At 36.5% G+C, this 24,276-nt stretch overlaps 1 protein-coding gene across 3 annotated transcripts in view; it reads right to left on the bottom strand.

The window, feature by feature from the left end:
- The window catches only part of SYCP1 (synaptonemal complex protein 1), a 175,925-nt gene extending 152,235 nt beyond the window's left edge, over positions 1 to 23,690 (bottom strand). For all 3 annotated transcript variants that reach the window (XR_002481905.1, XM_008056892.1, XM_008056891.1), the window contains exons 1-10: positions 23,573 to 23,690; positions 22,245 to 22,329; positions 22,023 to 22,066; positions 21,584 to 21,640; positions 20,316 to 20,480; positions 18,160 to 18,227; positions 17,186 to 17,259; positions 2,125 to 2,183; positions 867 to 936; positions 368 to 441 (exon numbers count right to left, since the gene is read on the bottom strand). Coding sequence is in view for 2 of the 3 variants with exons in the window: in XM_008056892.1 (XP_008055083.1) it covers positions 368 to 441; positions 867 to 936; positions 2,125 to 2,183; positions 17,186 to 17,259; positions 18,160 to 18,227; positions 20,316 to 20,480; positions 21,584 to 21,640; positions 22,023 to 22,066; positions 22,245 to 22,329; positions 23,573 to 23,680 (804 nt within the window). In the remaining variant the exon portion in view is untranslated. The remainder of the gene's footprint in view (positions 1 to 367; positions 442 to 866; positions 937 to 2,124; positions 2,184 to 17,185; positions 17,260 to 18,159; positions 18,228 to 20,315; positions 20,481 to 21,583; positions 21,641 to 22,022; positions 22,067 to 22,244; positions 22,330 to 23,572) is intronic.
- Positions 23,691 to 24,276: the final 586 nt, after the last annotated feature.

Below are 24,276 nucleotides of genomic sequence, written 5' to 3' on the forward strand. Positions count from 1 at the left end.
AAACTCCAAAATGTGAGTTGCCAATGATTATCTTTAAATTTTATGAAGTTTTTATCTGAACAAAATTTCTCTAAAAATAATATATTTTGAAGCAATGACCTATTAGCCACTCATAGGTATATTATAGAATATTCACTGAAGAAAAACCAAAAAAGCTAGCATTCAGTGAGTGCATACCTGAGTCAATGAAAATTAACTTGGTTAGGCAAAAGGCTAAATACTTGGATACATATACTATTAAAATTATCTCATGGAAATTTACATCATGCAGTCAACAAATACAAATTTCTTTTGAAATTTTAAGTATTTTAGGAATTAGCAAACACAAAGAATACAGGGAGTTGGTTTCAAAAAATTTTTTTTAAACCTGCTTTTCCTTGTCATTTACTTCCTTCTTGTATTCTTGTTCAAGGTGTTGAAATTTTTCATAATCTTCTTTTACTTTAAAAGTAAAACAAATATATTATAATTTCTTAACATAATTGTGTAACCTTTCTATTACAAATAAAATGTAAAGTTTCTTTTACTCCCTTATTTATCTCAAAATTATTTTAAACTTCAATTTATGTGTTAACATGCATACTTTACCAAGAAATGTAAAAATAAGGCCAGATCATACATCTAGAAACATTAAATACAAATAGTAATAAGTTTGATTTCATGGCAAATGTTTCTAAGGTAGAAAGTGTTGATATATACTAATTCCCTGCCGCATTCCAAAAAATTTTGAGAAACTTTTAAAAATAAATAAAATAGAAAATATAAGATAGTCAAGAGCATCAGGCTGAAGAGATAAAAGCATTAATAGAATCTAATGAGATATAAATAGAAGAACCATAATTTTAAAAATTAAATAGGATCCCTACACTTAAAATGTATTTCCAGTCTGGAATTTTCAGCTTGCACACGAAGTTCCTCAAAAGCTGTTATCATTTTCTGTAATATAAAGTTTAACTTTTAGGAATCACACTTTGACTTTTTAAATAGGTTTCTTAAAGCTAAGAAAATATTAGAAATTTTTTATCATGTGGTCACTGATTTAAAACCATGCAACTTTGAATAGCAAAAGCCCTACAATTTCAATAATTTACTAAAAATGTATAAAGAGTGCCAATTATGTTCGTCTCCTACAAGCGTAAAGGTCTTGGAGACGTCATACAAAACAAAGCAGCAGCAAAAGGACTGCTGGTACTCCAGCCATTTACTTATAGTACATATCACAAATGGTAATTTCATATTTATTCATACTTATTTATTGAATTTCTGTCTTCCCACTAAAGTGAGACCTCTCCCCATATAAGTCAAAAATTACACTTCCATCATCTGGCACCATGCGTTCATTCAACATTCAACAAATCTTGCTTTGCAAAATCAGATTCATTCATTCATTCATTCATTAAATGTGTACTGAGTGCCTTAGTATCTGCCAATAATTGTTTTAGGCAATTGGCATAGAAAACAAAGTCTCTACCCTATTAGAACTAATTTATATTCCAATGTAACTTATATTACATATATACGCATATGCATATAAAAGAAATATCATGTCATTTTAAGTACTCTTCAGAAAAACTAAATGAGGTGGAAAGATAAAGAATAATTGAGTGGAAATATATTTTAGATAAAATAGTAAGGAGGATAAAGTTTAGAAGTAAGCTCTTGAACACAAAAATTCTGAAAAGGGAACAAACTCCAAGAACCATAATCAGAGCTTAGCAAATTTGAGAAACACAAAAAAAGAGTGACTACGGCAGAAAAGCAAAGTGGAGAATGATAGGAGATGAGAAAACAAAGATAAATAGGAGACAGATACAGATTAATAATACTTTATATGTTTTCAAATGAATGGTTATGTGTCATAATATGATGGTCTCTGACACAAAGTCAATAAATAATTGATAAATAAAGTTCAACAGTGTCACTAACATGTAAATAAAAAAGATACTACATAAAATATTAATACTCATAGTATGGAACCTTGGAAATCTTACTGGTGACACAATAACACATCAACTAATAAACAATAATCCTTTTAGCAAGAAGAGTTGTCCATATTTTTGCAGCTATCACTCTGCTTTTCCTAGAAATTCTGTTTAAAATATTGAGATTTTAACTAACACTTACCTCAATGTTATTATTTAAATCCATATGAACTTGTCTGGTTTCTTCTCGTTCATATTCATCTATCATTAATATAAAACATTTCAAAATTAAATTTTAAAACACTTATGATGCCAACAAGACAATACTCAAACTGCCTCAGGAAAATATTAAAATATTTAAAATTCTTTGTTAATGAAGGACATTGGGATATTTAAATCAGTACTGGGCCTTTTCCACTGCATCAAAAGCAGTTTTGGTCCAATTTGGTATGAGGGTTAAAATTCACTATTCTAACAAGTAAAAAGCTGAATAAACTAAAAAAAAAAATCAGTAACTCTTTTCAGATCCATAGGAGAAGTGGGGTCCCAGAGCAAACTACTACGCCAAAACTGGAGAGACATACAGGTAAACACAAAGAATCACACCTTACCAGGGAAGAAACCCACAAGCAGAAAACTCTGAGGAGCCAGAGCCACGAAAGAAAAACCTTAACCACAATTAATAGAATACTGGAAAGTCAGTGTGAACAAATCTGAGAGACAAAAACTCGAGGGGAACCTGGTCATTAGGGGTCCCCACACTCTTATAAGTTTTACCTCCTGGTGTCCTACCAAGTTCTCCCAGTGAAACTAGGACAAATATCCCTTATGCATCAAAAGGGGAGAAGGAAGGGAACCATTCTGAACCATGCCCGTGGATCCTGTTCTTCTTAACAAGGCCTGCCCTCAGGAGAAACTATTTAAGCAGACCACAATCTACTCAACATTTGTAAGAACCTAACTGACCTAGGGGAAGGAAAATATCCAATTCTAGTTATCTGTAGACTTCCATGTGGAGAAAGGAAAAGAACCAACCACATCTCCCTCTCTTCTTGCACAGAGAAAAAGGGAAATACCCAATTCCAGCCCACTCTACCCACTCTGTCCCAGCTAAGGAAGGACAGATAGGTGGGGGCTGAGAAGCATTAATGAAGTTCACAGTCTTGAGGCAAAGCTTTACTTAAAGAGTGAGGCCCCCCTCCCTTGCACCTTACTACCATATTCCAGCAGTTCCTTTACCCAATACATCATGCCCAACTATCAAGAAAAAATTACAAGCATACTAAAAGGCAAAAAACACAATACAATAAGATAGAGCAAGCATCAGAACCAGACTCAGGGAAGGGATGCTGGAATTATCAGACCAGAAATTTAAAACCACATTGATTACTATTCTAAAGGTTCTAGTGGCTAAAGTATACATCATGCAAAAATAGATATGCAACTTAAGTAGAGAGAAAGAAATTCTAAGAATGGGTCAAAACAGAATGCTACAAATCAAAAACACTAACAGAAATGAAAGGCTAATAAACAGACTAGGCACAACTGAGGAAAGACTCTGAACATGAAGATATCTCAGTAGTAGCCTCCAAAACTGAAAAGCAAAGAGAAAAACAGACTGGAAAAAAAACAGAACAGGGTATCCAAGAACTGTTGGAGAGCTACAAAATGTATAATAAATGCATAACAGAAATATAACTAGAAGGGGAAGAAAATGGGAAAGGTACAGAAGAAATATTTGTAACAATAATAGCTGAGAGTTTCCTCTCAAATTAATGTTAGGTACCAAACCACAGATCCAAGAGGTTCATAGAACAGAAAGACAAATAAGTGCAAAAAAAAAACTATACCTAAGACATATCATATTCAAACTATAGAAGATTAAAAATGAAGCTAAAGGAAAAAAATAACTCTTACCTATAGAGGAAAAAAATATAAATTACATCTGACTTCTCAGAAACCATTCAGGGAAGAAGAGAATACAGTAAAATATTTAAAGTATTGAGAAGAAAAAAAAACCCCAGCAACATAGAATTCTATACCCTGAGAAATTATTCTTGTAAAGTGAAGGAGAAATAAAGACTTTCTCTGACAAACAAGAATTGAAAGAATGTGTTGCCAGCAACCTGCCTTCCAAGAAATGTTGAAAGAATCTTTTCTAGAGAAAGAAAATGATGTAAGTAAGAAATACAGGTGCAGTGGCTCACACCTGTAATCCAAGTACTCTGTGAGGCGAAGGTGGGAGGGTTGCTTGAGCTCAGGAGTTTGAGAATAGTCTGGGCAACACAGCAATTGGTCTCAGGAGTTTGAGACCAGTCTGGGCAACATACAAATTTTTAAAATTTAGCCAGGCATGGTGGCATGTGCTTGTAGTCCCAGTTACACAGGAGGCTGAGGCAGGAGAATCACCTAAAGGTCAAGGCTGCAGTGAGACCCCAAATCAAAAACAAAAAAAGGAATTCACATCTACAAAGACATGCACATACACACACACACCCCAGCATCACAGCAGGAATAAGTGATATTCTAAAAAAAAAAAGTCGGGCTCAGTAGCTCAGCCTGTAATCCCAGCACTTTGGGAGATCGAGGTGAGTGGATTGCCTAAGCTCGTGGGTTTGAGACCAGCCCAGGCGACTTGGCGAGACCTCATCTCTACAATAAATCAAAAATTAGCTGAGCATGGTAGTGCGTGCCTGTAGTTCCAGCTACTTGGAAGGCTGAGACGGAAGGACTGCCAGAGCCCAGTAGGGCAACGCTGGAGTGACTGTGAATGTGCCACTGCACCCCAGCCTGGGCAACAGAGTGAGACTCCAACTCAAGGAAAAAAAAAATTCTTATTCTTAATTGATCTAACATGTGTGCTAAAAATAATAACAACAGTGATGTAGATCATGTATGCCTATATTTAAGTGAAATGAATGACAGCAATGATACAAAAGAGGGAAGGGAAGAATTAGGATTATTGTGTTATTATAAGGAATCACACTTGAATTACAGCATATTGCAAATTCTAGGGAAGCTTTTTTTTTTTTTTTAGTTTAAGAAACTGTAACCCATATGCTAAGAGAGAAAATGAAATCACAGAAAATGCTCAACTAAAATCACAAATGGCAGAAAAAAGAGTGAAAGGCAAAAGCAGGAACACAACAGGACAAAAAAAACACAATAAATATGGTAGAAAATAATACAACTATATAAATAGTCATGTTGAAGAACAATGGTATAAATCAGCGGTCCCCAACCTTTATGGCATCAGGGACCAGTTCTGTGGAAGACAATTTTTCCACAAACTGGGGGTGGGAGATGGTTTCGGGATGACTCAAGAGCATAACATTTATTGTGCACTTTATTTATATTATTATTACATTGTAATATATAGTGAAATAATTATACAATTCACCATTTTAAAAAAGGTGCAGGGAGAAGTGGTGAATTAAATAATGAGTGGGCCATGCACAGACTAAAATAAGTGTCGGATCCTGACTTAAATTCTGCCACCACATGCAGCTGTACAATTGAAGTACATCAACTCACTTGCCACTCACTGACAGGGTTTTGACATGAGTCTGCAAGCAGTTATTTATGATGTTCTCTGTGCATTCAAACCTTACTGCTAATGGTAATCTGTATTTGCAACTGCTCCCCAGTGTCAGCATCATTGCCTCAGCTCCACCTCAGATCATCAAGCAATAGATTCTCATAAGGAACATGCAACCTAGATCCCTTGCGTGTGCAGTTCACTACAGGGTTCACACTCCTATGCGAATCTAATGCCACCGCTGATCTGACAGAAGACTGAGCTCAAGTTGTAATGTGAGCAATAGGGAGCAGCTGTAAATACAAATGAAGCTTTACTTGCTTGCCCATTGCTCACCTCCTACTGTGTGGTCTGGTGCCTAACAGGCCATGAACCAGTACCAATCTGTGGCCCGGGAGCTGGGGGCCCTGATCTAAATGACCAATAAAGACAGGTTGATTGTCAAAGTGGATTAAAAAGGAAGTTAAAAGGCAAAGAAAAACTATGTTGTCTACAAGAAACTCACTTTAAATATAAAAACACATGTAGATTAAAAGTAAATAGAGAAAGATATACCATATGAACACTAATCAAAAGAAAGCAGGAATAGCTGTATTAATTTCAGACATAGCAGACTTCAGATCAAGTAAAGTTATAAGACATAAAGAGAGTCATTACAAAATGATAAAGGGGTCAATTCTTCAAGAAGTTATAACAATTTTCATGTGTATGTGTACAGTGTCAAAAATACATGAAGCAAAAACTGATAGAACTGTAAGGTAAAATAAATGAATCTAGTATTATAGTTGTAGACCTCAATACCCCTCTATCAGAAATGAAGTTATCCAGCAGGCAGACAATCACTGAGATGTACAGACTGAGTATACCTTATACGAAATGCTTGGGACCAGAAGTATTTCAGATCTGGGGCTTTTTCAGATTTTGAAATATTTGCATTATATTTACTAGTAAAGCAACCCTAATCTGAAAATCAAAAATCCAAAATACTCTAATGAAAATTTCCTTTGAGCATTTCAGTGCTCAAAAACTTTTCAAGTTTTAAGCATTTTGGATTTTGGATTTTTGGATTGGAGATGCTCAATCTGTAGTTGAAGTTGACAGCACCATCAATCACCTGAACATCTTAAGACTGCTTAATCCAACAACAACAGAATACACATACTTCTCAAGCTTGTATGGAACATTCACCAAGACAGACCATATTCTGGGCCATAAAACACAGCATTACAAATTTTAAAGATTAGAAATCAAGCAGTGTCTTCTCTCAGACTACAGTAGAATTAAACTAGAAATCAGTAACAGAAAGCTATCTGAAAAATCCCAAAATACATGGAGATCAAACAACATATTTCTAGATAACATGAGTCAAAAAAGAAATCACAATTAAAATTGAAAAATATTTTAAACTAAATGAAAATGAAAATACTGTCTATCAAAATCTGTAGAATACAGTAAAAGCTTACAGGAAATTTATAGCATTGGATGCATATATTACAAAAAAAGATCTAAAATCAATCATCTAAGTTTCCACCTTTGGCAACTAGAAAAAGAACAAATTAAATCCAAAGTAAGCAGAAGAAAAAAAACAGTAAAAATTAGAGCAAAAATCAATGAAACAGAAAATCAAGACAATAAAACCAAAAGCTGGTTCTTTGAAAAGATCAATAAAATCAATAAGTCTCTAGCCAGGCTAAGAAAAATAGAGAGAGGTTTCAAATTACTAATACAGAAAAAAAAGAGGAGCCAGCACTACAGAGCTCATGAACATTAAGAGGATTATAATGGAATACAATATTCCAAATAACTTTTAGTTACATAGTGGAAAGGATGCTTTATGACCTCCAAGGCTGGGTAGCAAAAGGTGCAGCTTCCACCTGGCTCTCTCTTGGACACATGCTTGGGAGCCTTGAGCTATCCAGAAGCTACATACTGCGTAGACCATGTGGAGACACACATACACATACACACACACACACACACACACACACACACACACACACACACACACGCCCAAGGAGCCCCAGCACTCCAGTCCTCCAGTCCTGGCTGTTTGTGTCTTCTACCTCAGGTGCTTGATGTGTGGATGAACAAGGCTTCAGATGACCCCAGCTCCTCACCCCAAAGCTGTGCCAGTTGATGCTGAGTAGAGAGCAGGGATGTATTGTCCCTGCTGAACCCTACCTAAATTGTGGATTTTTCAGGAAATATTTTAATAAAATAAAAAATAATAATAACTCTATGTCCCAAAATTTGATAACCCAGATGCAATGGACCAATTACCAAATCTCAATGAATTAAAAAGTTTGAATAAGCATATATCAATTAAAGAAAGTGAATCAATAATTAATAACCTTCCAAAACAGAAAACATCAGGCCTCGTGGGTTCACCATCAATATTTAAGGAAAAAATTATACCAATTTTCTACAATCTCTTTCAGAAGATAGAAGCACAGGAAATATTTCCTGACTTATTATATGAAGCCAGCACTACCTTAATTCCAAAACCAGATAAAGTTATTATAAGAAAACTACAGATCAATAGCTGTAATGAACACAGATGGAAAATTTCTCAACAAAATATTAGCAAATCACATCCAAACAATATATAAAAAGAATTATATAATCTAACCAACTGGGATTTATTCCAGATGTGCAAGGCTGGTTCAATATGTTTAAATCAATTATTGTAATCTATCACATCAACAGGCTAAATAAAATTGTATGCTTGTGTCAATAGATACAGAAAAAGCATATGACAAAATCAATACCTATTAATGAAAAAAATTTTCAGTAAACTGGAAATAGAGGGGAAATTCCTCAAACTAATAAAGAATAACTACAAAAAACCTACAACTAACATAATAACTAATGGTTAGAAACTAGAAACTTTCCCACTAAGATCAGGAACAAGGCAAGGATGTCCTCTCTCACCACTCCTTTTCAACACTGTACTAAAAGTTTTAATTAACAATAAAACAAGAAAAGGAAATAAAAGGGTTATATATTGAGAAGGAAGAAATAAAACTGTCTTTGTTCATAGATGACATAATTATCTGTGTAGAAAATCTGAATGAATCAACAAAAAATTCCTGCAACTTATAAGCAAGTATAGCAAGGTTGCAAGCTACAACATTAATATACAAAAGTCAATCTCTTACCTATATACTATACTTACCTATATACAAAAGTCAATCTCTTACCTATATACTACCAATGAACAAGTGGAATTTGAAATTTAAAATGCCATACCTCATCAACAAGAGTACCTGCATAATGAACATCTGTATACCCCACCCTGAATTGTATCCCACATCTTTAAAATAAAAAAACAAAAAGAAAGAAATTAAAAATGCAATACCATTTACAATAGTTCACAAAAAATAAAATACTTAGGTACAAATTTTACAAAATACATGCAAGATCTATATGAGGAAAACCAGAAAACTCTAATGAAATGAATCGAAGAATAATTAAATCAATAGAAAGATAGTCCACGTTCATGGATAGAAAGACTCAATATTGTCAAGACATCAGTTCTTCCCAACTTGATCTACAGAGTCAGTGCAAATTCAATACAATCAAAATATCCGCAAGTTATCTTATGGGTATCTACAAACTGATTCTGAAGTTAGAGAACTTCAAGACTTATTATACTTCTACAGTAATCAACAGTGTGGTATTGGTAGAAAAAAAGATAAATAGATCAGTGGAACAAACTGGGCCAGAAATGGACTCACATAAATATAGTCAACTGATCTCTGACAAAGGAAAAACAGCAATACAATGGAGAAAAGATACTCTTTTCAACAAATGGTGCTGAAAGAAGTGTAGACATACAGACACATGCGCGCGCGCACACACACACACACACACACACACAGTCTATACACAGACCTTACAACCTTCACAAAAATTAACTTAAAATGGATCATAGCCCTAAATGTAAAAATAAACTATAAAATTCCTAGATGATAACAGGAGAAAACCTAGATGACTTTAGATATCTCGATGACTTTTTAGATACAACATCAAAGACATGGTCCATGAAAGAAATAATTGATAATCTGGACTTCATTAAAATTTAAAACTTCTGCTCTGAAAAAGACAATTTCAAGAGAATGAGAATATAAGTCGCAGACTGAAAGAAAATATTTGTAAAATATTTATATCTGGTTAAAAAAACTTATTTATAATATACAAAGAACTCTTAAAACTCAACAGTAAGAAAATAAACAACATGATTTTTTAAATGGGCCAAAGACTTTAACAGACACATTACCAAAGAAGATATAGAGATGGCAAGTAATCATATGAAGATGCTCCCATCATGTCACCAGGGAAATACAATTTAAAATAATGAGGGCTGGGCACAGTAGTTCACGCCTGTAATTCCACTGCTTTGGGAGGCCAAGGTAGGAAGATCACTTGAGCCCAGGTGTTTAACACCAGCCTGGACAACATAGTGAGACTTTATTTCCATAAAAACTCAAAAAAAGAATCCACAAAAATTAGCTGGGTATGGTGGTACACACTTATAGTCGCAGCTACTTGGGAAGTTGAGATGGAATGATCACATGAGCCCAGGAGGTCAAGGCTATGGTAAGCCATGATTGTGCCACTGCACTCCAGTCTGGGGATCAGAGTGAGATTCGACTCAAAAACAAAATAAACAAAACAACAATGATATACCATTACAAACCTATTGGAATAGCCAAAATCCAGAACATTGAAAATACCAAACACTTGTGAGGGTATATAACGACAGAAACTCACATTCAATGCTGGTGGAAATGAAAAATGGTAAAGACTTTGGAAGGTAGTTTGGTGGTTTCTTATACCACAACCATACTTTTACCATACAATCCAGCAATCATACTCCTTGGTATTTACCCAAAGGAACTTCAAATTTATGTCCACCCAAAAGTCTGCATGTGTATGTTTATAGCAGCTTTACTCATAATTGTCAAAACTTGGAAGCAACAAAGATGTCCATCAGTAGGCAAATGGATAAACACGATGTGGTACAGGCAAACAATGAATAGAAAATTGTTCAGTGATTTAAAAAATGAACTATCAAGTTATGAAAATACATAAAAGAACCTTAAATGCATACTACTAAGTGAAGGAAGTCAATCTGAAAAGGCTACATATCATGTGATGTCAACTACCTAACATTCTGGAAAAGTCAGTTCAAAAAATCAGTAGTTGCCAATTTTGGGGTGAAGGGGGAAGAAGCACAGAGGAATCTGAGGACAATGAAACTACTCTGCATTTCATACTATATATACTATACTATAATGGTATATATATTTGTCCAAACCCATAGAATATGCAATACCAAGAGTGAATCCTAATGTAAACTATGAACTTTGGGTGACATTGATGTGTCAATGTAGGTTCATCAATTTTAACAAATGTAACACTCTGCTGAAGAGATGTTGATAGTGAGGAAGTCTATACTTGTGTGGGGCAGAGGGTTTGTGGGAAATATCTATACCTTCCTCTGAATTTTGCTGTGAATTTGAAACTGTTATAAAACAAAGTATCTTTTAAAAGGTTTATACTTTTTCTGTATGAAAGAGGACTTACCATAAGAACAGAAAAACTGCCGGGCTCGGTGGCTCAACCTATAATCCTGCGCCTTTGGGAGGCTGAGGTGAGTGGATTGCCTGAGCCCGCGGGTTCGACACCCGCCTGGGCCGGCAAGACCTCATCTCTACAATAAATCAAAAAATCAGCCAGGCGTGGTAGCGCACGCCTGTAATTCTGGCTACTTGGAAGGCTGAGGCAGAAGGATCACCAGAACCCAGCAGGTCGAGGCCGGGAGCGGTCACTGCACTCCAGTCTGGGCGACCGAGTGAGACCCAACTCAAAAAAAAAAAAGAATAGAAAAACTGCCAAGGTTTTTTACTGCAGTAGCTCAAATCCCAGCACTTTGGGAGGCCCAGGTGGGAAGAATGTTTAAGCTCAGGAATTTGAGACTAGCCTAGGCAACATAGCGAGACCTCAATTCAAAAAAAAGAAAAAATAAAAAACTTAGCCAGGCATGGTGGTGCATGCCTGTAGTCCCAGCTTACAGAGGCAGAAAGATCGTCTGAGCCCAGGAAGTCGAGGCTGCAATGAGTTGTGATTGTGCCACTGCACTCCAGCCTGGGCAAGAGTAAGACCCTGACTCAAAAAATAATAATAATTTTTAAAAATACACACACGTAGAAATTTCAGTTTAATATTAAAATAAGAGCTGCGCATGTAACTAACAGTCTTGGGGTTAGCGAGTTCCCCATAACTGAATATATTCAAGCATAGGAAACACTACCAGTTAGTAGAAATGCTATAAAGTAAATCAAAGTAACAGAAAGGTAAGTGAACTACAGAGATTTTAAATTCCTTTCCAACTCTAAATTAGTTAAAAGGGTAAAGCTAGGAAAAGGGTTTATGCAGTCCTTGGAACATCAGGCTAACAAATTCCAAAATAAATCTCTGTGTAACAGACAGCCATTTAAAGGATTTTTTTAAAAGGGACATCTAAGATCAAATTTATTTTTATTTATGAATTTATTTATTGCGTACCATCTTCACAGACACTGTGCAAAGTGTTGCATATACAGAGTCAAATAAGTCATGGTCTCTTGCCCTCAAGCTTACAGTGAGATGTCTAACACATAGTAGGCATTCAATAACTATTTATTGGAGGAATGTGAATAAATACATGATAGAGATATATTCAAAGTACTAAGCGAAAGAAGAACATCTAAATCAGACTGCCCGATTAGGAATATTTCCCAAGAATGGTGATATTTATTCTGAGTTTAGAGGGTCAGATAGGAGTTAAGATGAATGAAGGAGGAACAGCCAATAAAAGGAAAAATATATGTAAGTGTACGGACACAGAATCTGTTTAAAAGATAACAAGTAGTCTTTCAAGAACACGTGATATGAGGGGGACATTTTGCAAGGTAGAGGGAAGTGGCAAATAGCATGCTATCCTGAAAATTATGAAAAGTCATGGAAGTAATTAGACAGTGGCATGATTTTAAAAAATCATTTCAGAAAAGCATCAAGGACTCTTTTCTGCTAATGGTTAAGAGATTCAGATCAATCTTCCTGCTACAAACAATTAAAAACCTAGAGGAAATTATTTTCCACTATTAAAAGTCAAATATATAAAAATATTATAAGGAATTAACAGGCTTAGAATAGGTTGAGGATTTTTAAAAAAACAAACTTCCAGTGCTAGCCAAGATGGAGTAACCCCACTACAGCCTATCTCTCCCATTGGTTACAACTAAAAATTCATAATAGCCAGTACGGTGGCTCAAGCCTATAATCCCAGCACTTTGGGAGGCCCAGACAGAAGGGCTATTTGAACCCAGGAGTTCAAGACTAGCATAGGCAATATAGCAAGACCTCACCTCTACAAAAAAAAAAAAAAGTAAAAATTAGCTGGGGGTGGTGGTATGCGACTGTAGTTCCAGTTACTCAGAAAGCTGAAGTGGCTGAATCTGCTGAGTTCAAGAGTTCAAGGCTGTAGTGAGCTATGATTGCACCACTGCACTCCAGCCTGGATGATTGAGTGAGACTCTAAATCACAAAAATAAACAAATCTGAACAAAATACAAAAACAAATCTTTGAGGGCTCCAAAAAGTAAGCAAAAGCAGAGAGCTCAGGGAGAGGAGTAAAAACTTGAAGAAGTTATTCATGTGAGGGTGGCACTGGTGATCTGGTGGTGAGCATAGCTGCCTTCCATGTGAAGGTGTTTCCCATTTGTTTAGTTTTTTTCCCTAATAAGAGAGAGTGAGGGAGTAATACAGAGACAGTTGGAGAAGGGGATTGGCTAATTCTGGGTATGAATGAGCACAAGTCCCATGAGGGAAACAATGTACATGTATAGGACACCCTCAAAGCAACTTGGCAAAGGCTTTGAAAACTGGACCTCCTATCAACCACTACTCAAGTCCCAGAATTACCCTTGAGTGGAGCACACATGAAAGGGACCCAGGTCAGCAAAGCAAGGCTTTGAAATCTGAACTGACACTGGAATTCTCACACATAAAAGCAAGACAGAATTTGTAGCCTGAACCTAATTCAGTTGACTGCCTGCTAAAGAACAAATAAACATTCTCCAGGAAATCTTAATAGGATCCAGAATCTCACAACATAATACTCAAGATGTCTAGGATATAATCCAAAATTGCTCAACATTGAAACAATGAGGAAAATGTGAACATAAGTCTCAAATTTTTATTATCTAGCAAACAATCAAATTAAGATAGCTGATGAGATAAGCAATAAAACTAGGATCTACAGAACAAAAGATCAAAGATACAGACCCTGGGGTATTCCAGATTACAGCATTAATGAAAAGCTTCTGCAAAGCAAAAGAAACCATCAAGAGAGCAGGGAGACAGCCCACAGAATGGGAAAAAATATTTGCCAACTATATATCTGACAAAGGCCTAACATCCAGGATCTGTAAGGAACTCAAACATGCCAAAAGAAAAAAAAAAAGCCCCATTAAAAAATAGGCAAAAGACATAGACACTTCTCAAAAGAACATAAACGGACAGCCAACAGACACATGAAAAAGTGCTCAGCCTCACTCATCATCAGAGAAATCCAAATCAAAACCACACTGAGATACACCTAACCCCAGTAAGAATGGCCATCATTAATAAAACATCAACAGATGATGGCAAAGAGGCAGAGAAAAGGGAATGCTTCTACACTCCTGATGAGAATGCAAACGAGTTCAACTTCTATGGAAAACAGTGTGGAAATTCCTAAAAGAACTAGAAATTGACCTTCCATGTGACCCAGGAATCCCCCTATTGAGAATATACCCAAAGGAATTCAAATCATTCTACAAAAAAGATACCTGCACCCGCATGTTTATTGCAGCACTATTCACAATAGCAAAAATCTGGAACTGTGCCGCCCATTGAAACTGGGCTGGATTTTTAAAATGTGGTACATATACACAGTGGAATATTATGCAGCCATAAAGGACAAATATATGGACTTCACAGCAACTTGGATGGATTTAGAGTCTATCATACTCAAGAGATCTATCACAGAAACAAAGAACAGAGTACCACATGTTCTCACTCATAAGCAGATCCTGAACATTTACCATAATACTGTAAGAAAGGCGTTGGCAGTAGCAGGATACTGTGGGGTACAATTCAGGGTTAGGTATACAAATGTTCATTATGCAGGTACCCTTGTTGTTGAGGTGTGCCCTCCACTCCCCTGGCCGTTTCCCATTACTGCCAATCCCCTTCTTACAGTAATATGATAATTGTTCAAGGTCCACTTATGAGTGAAAATATTTGATCCTCTGTTCTTTGTTCTGGGAGGAGATGACTGGATAGAGTTTACATTAAAAATAAGGCAAGAGGCCGGGCTCGGTGTCTCAGCCTGTAATCCCAGCCCTCTGGGAGGCCAAGGTGAGAGGACTGCCTAAGCCCACGGATTCGAGACCAGCACAGGCAACTTGGTAAGATCTCATCTCTACAATAAATCAAAAAAATTAGCCAGGCGCAGTAGCACACACCTGTAGTTTTGGCTATTCGGAAGACTGAGGCGGAGGGATTGCCAGAGCCCAGCAGGTCAACACTGGGGTGGCCATGAGTGTGCCACTGTACTCCAGCCTGGGCGACGGAGTGAGACTCCAACTCAAAAATAAAATAAAATAAAATAAGGCAAGTATCAAGATTTTTTTAACCATCTACTTGTCATATCAAGACATACCTCTAACTTTAGTTCATTTAAAAGATCACGTAAAAAATGTTTGATTCAACATCCAATGTAATACTATAAGAAAATGACTGACAGTACTGGGAAACTACGGGGGGGGGAGGGGGATGGGATTAACAGTAGCAAATATCTGCCTGGGGATAGGAAAACACCTCTTTATCAACAGGGTGCCTGAATGAAACGTAATTGTACACCTAACCCTTAATTGTACCCCACAAAACCATAATAAAAAATATTGATTAAAAAAAAATAGTGATCTGCAAGAAAACAAAAGAAAAAAAAATGTTTGATTCAGCAAACCTCCCCCATCATCTGATCTCTAACTTAGCTAAAAACTAAACTAGCAGACTTGTCTCTCTAGCACAAGTTACTTTCCATGAGATAGCCATTGTACTATTCCTCTACCCCACCCCTGTACTATTCACTGTTTTCTATATCTAGGCAGAAAAGTTATTCATGAATGTTGAAAAGCCAGGATGTTGTGGAGGAGCTGGTAGTAGTGTAGTACATTCTGGAAGCAATATATATAGTTTCAAAAAGCAAAGTACTACAGGCAAGGACCAAGAATAAAAAACCTAACAATAGTGCATGTTAGAAATAATAATAATAGTGCTCGCTTCGGCAGCACATACACTAAAATTGGAACGATACTGAGAAGATTAGCATAGCCCCTGCGCAAGGATGACACGCAAATTCGTGAAGCATTCCATATTTAAAAAAAGAGAGAGAGAAATAATAATAATAAAATAGCTAACATTCATTGAAGCACTTTGCACTGTGCTAAGTGTTTTATATTTATTAACTAATTTAATTCTCAGAACAGTACTAAGAATGACAGTCAAAGAGACTACTGAATTTATTCAAATTATTCAAGCTCAAGCAGGTAGAAACTAAAAGTCTGAATTTGAGCAAACGCTATGTAACTGTTAAACCTAAACTGTTAAACAGTAAGTTATGATATAAATTAAAATTTTTAGCTTAGAAAAATAGGGGATATCCTGAAAAAGCAGGTAGACGGTATTTTCTAGTGAATTCTTGGCAGAAACAAAGTAGAGTCAATGTTAAATTAACGGCAAAGATAAAAACTATTATTTTTGATAATCAGATATTTTTGTTTTTCATTAAAAAAAAACAATTCTACTTTACAATTTAAAAATCAAAACATGCATAAAATTTAAAGAACTGCTCTTTCATATACATACCACAACCTTATTAGAATATTTCAAAAGAATATTCAGGAGAAATTTGAGAATTCCATTTAGATTGGAAATAAACATTGTACCACTTTTCATTAACTACTATAATTTCAGCAAATCCCTCCACCAGTATTTTCTATTATGAACGTGGTTCTGTTTCTTATTCTTAAGTCAACTCCTGGTTGTTTCAGACAGAAGGGGAGAATCTAAAAATTACCTGAAATTGGGATTAACTATAAATGCCAAATATATGTCATTTGATATATATTACCTTCCAAAAAAATTTGTCTTTTCAAAAGTTCAGAAGAATTGAGACTCTAGTTACTATTTGTACTTTTAAAAAATAATCTGAGGCACACCAAGTTTGTTCAAATCAAAACTGGTTCTAAAAAATGAAAAGATAAGCCGGACTTGGTGGCTCAGCCTGTAATCACGCGCCTTTGGGAGGCTGAGGTGAGTGGATTGCCTGAGCCCGCGGGTTTGAGACCCGCCTGGGCAGCGAGACCTCATCTCTACAATAAATCAAAAAATCAGCCAGGCGTGGTAGCGCATGCCTGTAATTCTGGCTACTTGGAAGGCTGAGGCGGAAGGATTGCCAGAGGCCAGCAGGCGAGGCTGCAGTGGCTGGGAGCGGCCACGGCACTCCAGTCTGGGCGACCGAGTGAGACTCCAACTCAAAAAAAAAAGAAAAGATAATTAATTCCTTCTCCTTTCCACCTCCACTATTAAAAAAATAATAAATTTATAAAATTACATTAAAAATATTTTTTACATTTCTTTGTCTTTTCTGCAGATCTCGCACAGGTTTCTTTGAGTAGATTACATAAATGTCTTGTAGCATTGTTCCTGAAACAAAGGAAACAGTGACTAAGTAAAATATGACCTCAAAGTGAAATCACATATAAAAGCTATGAAACATATTACAATTATAAAAGAAAAGCTTAAAAGATATTATAATATTTGGTATATATTACATATCACTCATAAATGACTATTATATAAAGAAAAAATGAGTTGACTATACCACCAGCAAAGATGATTTAGTAACTGCCTCCCTTTAAAAGTAAAAATGGTAACTCCTTAACAACTTTCCACCCAAGATACTATCAACAGCCTTTCAATTCACAGGTCCAGATTTGTCTAACAAAAAACAATGAGAAAAATGGGTTGGACCTTTCATTTACTAATTGTCCTGGAAATGTTCAAAACATAAACTAAGGTGACTTTCCGAGTAAGCATTCATTAGGTGAATAATAAGATCTCTGGCTGTCTTGTTGAAGTTATTAAAACATACAGCAGTAAGATTTACTTTTCCAACTTACAATTTTTCTGTAGAAATAAACTGTTACACTGGCAAAAACAGTTATTTGAGAAATAGCTTGGAACTAAGTTGCCCTGTTTTATAAGTGCTGCACCTAAGGCAATAATGAAACAGAAAGGTAGACAATGTACATAGGCAGTTGTAGATACAGGATTGTCAGGCATCTTTTTTGACAGTGAGGAATGGTTCTTCCTGATGCCCGTTATCTTAAAATGTGAGAAATTATCAGTCAATGACCACAGTTTACCAAATGTAAGAATGCAGAATGGATGTGTCCTCCCTATCCTATAGCATTTGGGTAGAATTCTACTTATAAATTAATATTATAACACACAGAAAGTGTTCAATAACTTTTTGAAAATTATTTTAATAATAAATTTGGAATAAAACAAACTTGGAAAGAAGAAATTCATTAACTTACTTACTCTTTTATTAAATCTTTATTTTCTTGAATTCCTTCTTCTAATTTCAAACTTACTTTTTCATTTCCAAACTAATTTACAAAACAGAAGAACAGTTCATCATGTTTTGCTTGGCAAAATAAACATGAACAAAATCATTAGGCAACATTTGTTTCCTAACAGCTACTGTACTCTATAAGAATTCTTTCCAGCCGGGCTCGGTGGCTCAGCCTGTAATCCTGCGACTGTGGGAGGCTGAGGTAAGTGGATTGCCTGAGCCCACGGGTTTGAGACCTGCCTGGGCAACTTGGCGAGACCTCATCTCTACAATAAATCAAAAATCAGCTGGGTGTGGTAGCGCACACCTGCAATTCCAGCTACTCGGAAGGCTGAGGCAGAAGGATCACCGGAGCCCAGTGGGTCGAGGCTGTGGCAACAGAGTGAAACTCCAACTCAAAAAAAAAAAAAGAATTCTTTCCTTTTCACATGAAAAGGAATCTTTATGTCACAGCTTAAGGATTTCTCATAAGAATATATCTTACCTTAATTAATCTAAAATAAAGTTTCCTGAGTCATCTAAAAAAAATTCAACATTACTTTAATGCAATATTATCTTCTCAATATTTCAAAATGTTTTCTATCTTTCTCCTAACCCAAAGTCTTATTTTCTCAACACCTTTTCATTATAAGCAATAAAATAAAATCTACAGTTTCAAATTTAAATTTTTATCTAGAGATATCATATACTAGTATAATAAAAGATATTTATATCAAATGAAATATCATCAATAATAGGAATAAAAATTAAAACTTCTTATAATTAGAATCATCAAATCAATCTAATGTATTATTTTCTTAAACATCTGCACTGTTTTGTACAACTCATCCTCTATGTTCATTCCCAAAGTTGAAATGTAATTAGTAGAAAAGAAACTTCAAAAAAGTATTATCAGTCAGGCAGGGTGGCTCATGCCTGTAATCACAGCACTTTAAGAGGTAGGTAAATTGCTTGAGGTCAGCCTGCCTTACACAGTAAGACTTCATCTCAACAAAAAAAAAAAAAAAAGAAGTCAAAAAATTAGCAGTGTGGAGAAGCAGGTCTGCAGTCCTAGCTACTCGGCAGGCTGAGGCAGAAGGATCGTCTGAGCCTAGGAGGTCGAGACTGTGGTGGGCCATGACTTGTGCCACCATCCCGCAGCCAGGATGACAAAGTGAGACACAGATTCAAAAAACAAAAAGCACTATCCAGGCCAGGTACAATGGCTCATGCCTGTAATCCCAGCACTTTGGGAGGCCCAGGCAGGGGATCTGCATGCGTTCAGGAGTTTAAGACCTGGGCAATACAGCAAGACCTTGTCTCTAGTCCCAGCTATTTGGGAGGTTAAGGTGGAAGGATTGGCTGAGCCCAGAAAGTCGAGGTTGTGATGAGCCTTGCACCACTGCACTCCAGCTTGGATAACAGAGAGAGATCCAGCTTCAAAAAAAAAAAAAAAAAAAAAAAGAATTATCCTAAATCTAAAAGGAAAAAGCCCCTATCTTTAAAGTTCCCATCACAGAAACAAGATTAACCCAACTCACCCCAAAATAATACTCTATTTCCTTTTTTTTTTTGAGTTGGAGTCTCACTCTGTCGCCCAGACTGGAGTACAGTGGCTGCCCCTGGCCACCGCAGCCTCAACCTGCTGGGCTCTGGCAATCCTTCTGCCTCAGCCTTCCAAGTAGCTGAAACTACAGATGCGTACTACCACACCTGGCTGATTTTTTTGATTTATTGTAGAGATGAGTTCTCCCCAAGTTGCCCAGGCGGATCTTGAACCCGCGGGCTCAGGCAATTCACTCACCTCAGCCTCCCAAGGCACGAGATTACACGCTGAGCCACCGAGCCTGGCAATACTCTATATTCAACAGTATTATGATAAGTTTACTATATTACAGAGAGTGCCAAGAAAAATATACATATTTTAAGAAAGGGAAAAAATGTATTAAAATTGCAATACTCAATATATGATAACAAAAGATGGACACAAGTCATGTTTGACTTCTGCCATTACAAGACGTGCTCAAAGTAGTTACCATCAGCATCCAGACACTTCTGATTACAGTGAACATCTTTTAACATCTCTTATAATGTGGATATGGTTTTTTTGGTACCCCAGTATATTTACAAATTTTTGTTATACCTGTAGCTCCTGAATAGCTTTTCGCTGTGCTTCAATTATCTTTCTATTTTCTTGTAACTTATTTTCTTTCTGCTTCAGTTCAGATTCTACACTCATTTTCCACTTCTTGATCTTTTCAGCTTCCTTATATAGTTGCAAGTATACTCTGCTTGTTGGCTCCGAAGTCTATTAAAATAGATTTTCAAAATTAATTGTTCAAAATTTTAACATAAACTAAAGGTACCTATTGAAAATATGCATATACTAATAGCTGAGACCAAATCTCTCAACTTAGGCACCAGTTATACCGAAAGCTACATCAACTCTAAACTACTAAGGCAGTATTAACTACTTCACTAAAGTTACAGTTCACTTGACTAAGTTATACCTTGTTGAATAAAATCAAATGTCTCCAAAATGTGCTCAAGTAAGAGTTAAAAAAATTTTAGTCTTTCTAGCTCTAGAGAATGTTAAAAGGGAGGGCAAAAAATAAATATTTTAGTAAATGGAAAATCTAGCTGATTAAAAACTAAAATAAATCACTACAAGAAATCTATAAATCTTAACAACAGTCTTTAAACATTTTGATCATACAAGCAGTCTGAAGATTAACTAAAGGACATGAAGTTCTAAATGAAAAACAATAGTGAATACAAGATAGAACTTTTATCAAGCCTAAGGTTTTATTTGGATTTCCTGTCTTTTTTTATTGTAACTGTCGAAGTTTATTCAAAATCATACTGGTTTCTGATTCCTGAAGTTTTTTGCTATTGAAATATATGAATAGCTTCCATATGTTTGCATTCTGTAATACCATAATCACAGCAACAAATATATAGTAATTTACCATGCCATGGAATTTCTTGTTTTAAAGATATCTATATGCCATAAGTAAGAATAATTTTTATAACTAAAATAAAAAGTATAGCACACCCTACAAATTCCTTACACAATAAACCAGCTAACTAATCAATTTCATCTATGCAAGGATTATTTGTAAGATACTGGCTTGATTTTCAGCCTTTTCACATATTGTATTTACTTCCTGTTCTTCTAGTCTTGATTTCTAAGATTTAAAGTTAAATTTCTCCTAAAGAACTGGAGGCTTTTCACAACTCAGGAACATACAGAAGCCTATTGTTTCAGCAACTTTAAAAGAAAAAAGGTCTTAAAGGATGTATTTTTTAAATTGACCAAATATTAATATTTCAAAACTTCAAAAGATATATACAAATAATAATTTATACTCCAATTATAAGAAATTAAATATGAATGGGAAATTTTCTGACCTCAAAATCAGAATCTTTTAGTCCTTCCTGATAGTGACAACTGTCAGAATTGCCAACCTAAAAAAAATAAATGTTTCATCTTAGGAAATATTTTCACGGACATCTTCCAAATAATAGCAATTTGTGTGTGTGTGTGTGTGTGTGTGTGTGTGTGTGTGTGTGTGTGTGTGTGTATTTTTTTTGAACTTTTTCATTTTCTTTTATTATTTTAAAGATGTAGGGTACAATTCAAGGTTAGGTATACAAATGGTCATTGCACAGGTAAAGTTTGGACCTCACTTTGGTCCCCACATCACCTGGTTTGAGATCAGGTACCCTCCAAATAACAGCAATTAAATATGGAAGACCAGTAATCCAACAGTTCAAGAGTGTTTTCTTCTTCAAATAAACAATTCAGTACCTAATCAGATTAGATCCGTTTACACTATGCTTAACTGACCTGCTCAATCATGGAGGGAAAGTTAACTTTTTGTAAAGCAGGATCTGCAAGATAAAAGACAATTGTTATTAAATATGCTATCTTATATTTATGTTAGGTAGTATATGTAGCTTTCATGTCAAGGATATTAGCATAATGCTTATGTTATATTCTCAATGACTAGCAACGTATATAATTAAACTCTTCTATATAAGCTGATATATTGCCTTTCCAGGCTCCTACCTGAATCAACGTTTTCCCCATTTTTGGAGAGATTAGTCATTGCAAATGGAAAATGAAAATCATCTTCAGTACGTTTGTTGAAACTCTAGAAACACAAAGAAGTTCTTAAATATGTTGTTCCACACCTGACACCTCATAGTATAATATTTACATATGTAATATACATCTGCTTAAAGAAGTGACTATAATTGTAAATACTTTAATGTACATATAGGGTTTACAATATCAAATGCTTTTTCTATGTAAAGAAAGTAAAAATTTTTAATTTTTTAATTAGATGAAGCTAAACCATAAGTTACTCAACACACGGTTTTGTAATATTCAAAAATAGTATTAGCAGTTTTCTTCAATTTCATTATGATCTTTCCCTAGACAGAATTGAGATTTGTCTTTACTGAAAGGCATTTTTATAACATATTCTTGCTTATATCAGTCATAAGAAATGTTTTACAGCTTATAAAACTGCAGTATCCATTGCATAATTCCCCCTACATGAGAAATTTTAAAAAACAATGCAATAGTTAAAAAAACAGTTACACCTGAGAAACTTGGTATAATTCCTCCTTTCCAGTGAGAACTCTACCATATAAATGAATTTCTCTCATTGTCTTGCCTACCTGGAAGCTCAGAGCCAAATCAGAAGTTCAATTACGACACTAATTATTACCCATATGTAGGGCATTTGTCCAAATATTCCTAAATTTCCTTGGAAATTTTCCTAATGTTCTCCTAATTTATATTCTATTTCATTGAATATGTCTTATAAATTGCCTTAAATCAATTAAGGAAAGAGGGAGGATTAAAATAAACAGGTTCACCAGGCACAGGGGCTCACGCCCGTCATCCCAACCCTTAGGGGCCAAAGCAGGAGCATTGCTTGAGCCAAGATCAGCCTAGACAACGCAGCGACACCTCCTCCCTACAAAAAAAAAAAATCAAAAAATCAGCGAGGCATGGTGGCACGTGCCTGTAGTTCCAGCTACTTGGAAGACTGAGGCGGAAGGATCACCGGAGCCCAGCAGGTCCAGGCTGCGGTGGCCATGAGCGTGCCACTACACTCCAGCCTGGGCGACAGAGTAATACCCCAACTCAAAAAAAAAAAAAAAAAAGCAGGTCCTCCTATGTATGCCGAGTTCTACAGCAAGCGGAAACGACTTAAACGATGCCTACACGCGGCGATGCTCATTGCGCATGCCAAGCGACAGGGCTCAAAAGGCTTGGGCACAGGGGGCCGTATTTACCGAGAAGAAATAACGCGAAGATGCCACTGGGGAGAACGGACGCTTCGCCGCGTTTGCTTGGAGCAGCCCAGCGTCCCCAGAACGTACCCTGAACAAAGCGGAGTCTCCCCCCGAGGTCTGCGGCTTCACGGCGGACACCTGGCTGCTGCTGAATCTCGGCGGCACAAACAGCGTGATCGGCTTCGGCTTTTCCATTTTCTCTTCCAGTTGTCCCTGCGGCCTCTGGAGGTAAAATCAAAAAATTAGCGGGGCAAGGTGCCACGTGCCTGAAGTCCCGGCTACTCGGGAGCTGCGGAGGGAGGACCGCCAATGCCCCGCTAATTTGGGGGGGAGGGTTTTTCAGTGTGTCATTCATACATGATGAGTTTGTCGTTGCTATTTGGTTTCTTATTTTATTCATTCACTCGTTCAGTTATTTCCGTTCGAGGTCTCGCGCTGCCGCCCAGGCTGGAGCGCCGCGGCCACGCCCACGGCCACCGCAGCCTCGAACTCCTGGGCTCAGGCCATCCTCCCGCCTCAGCCATCTGAGTGGCTGGGACTACAAGGGTGCGCCACCACGCCCGGAGAGTTTATTTTATTTATTTTTTTGCAGAGACGAGGTCCTGCTTTGTTGCCCAAGCTGGTCTCCAATTTCTGGGCTCAGGGGAACCTTCCGCTTCGGCCTCCCAAAGTGCTGGGATGCCAGGCGAGAGCCCCCGTGCCCAGCTGTGACTCTTGAGGGCGACGCATGACCCGAAGGGCGCCAGAAGTGGCCGCGCGACCCCTGCTGCACTGCGGCCCCGTACGGTCGC

This window comes from Carlito syrichta, unplaced genomic scaffold (genome assembly GCF_000164805.1).
Source record: "Carlito syrichta isolate Samal-C Ts95f unplaced genomic scaffold, Tarsius_syrichta-2.0.1 Scaffold302570, whole genome shotgun sequence".
In the NCBI taxonomy this organism is placed as follows: Eukaryota; Metazoa; Chordata; class Mammalia; order Primates; family Tarsiidae; genus Carlito; species Carlito syrichta.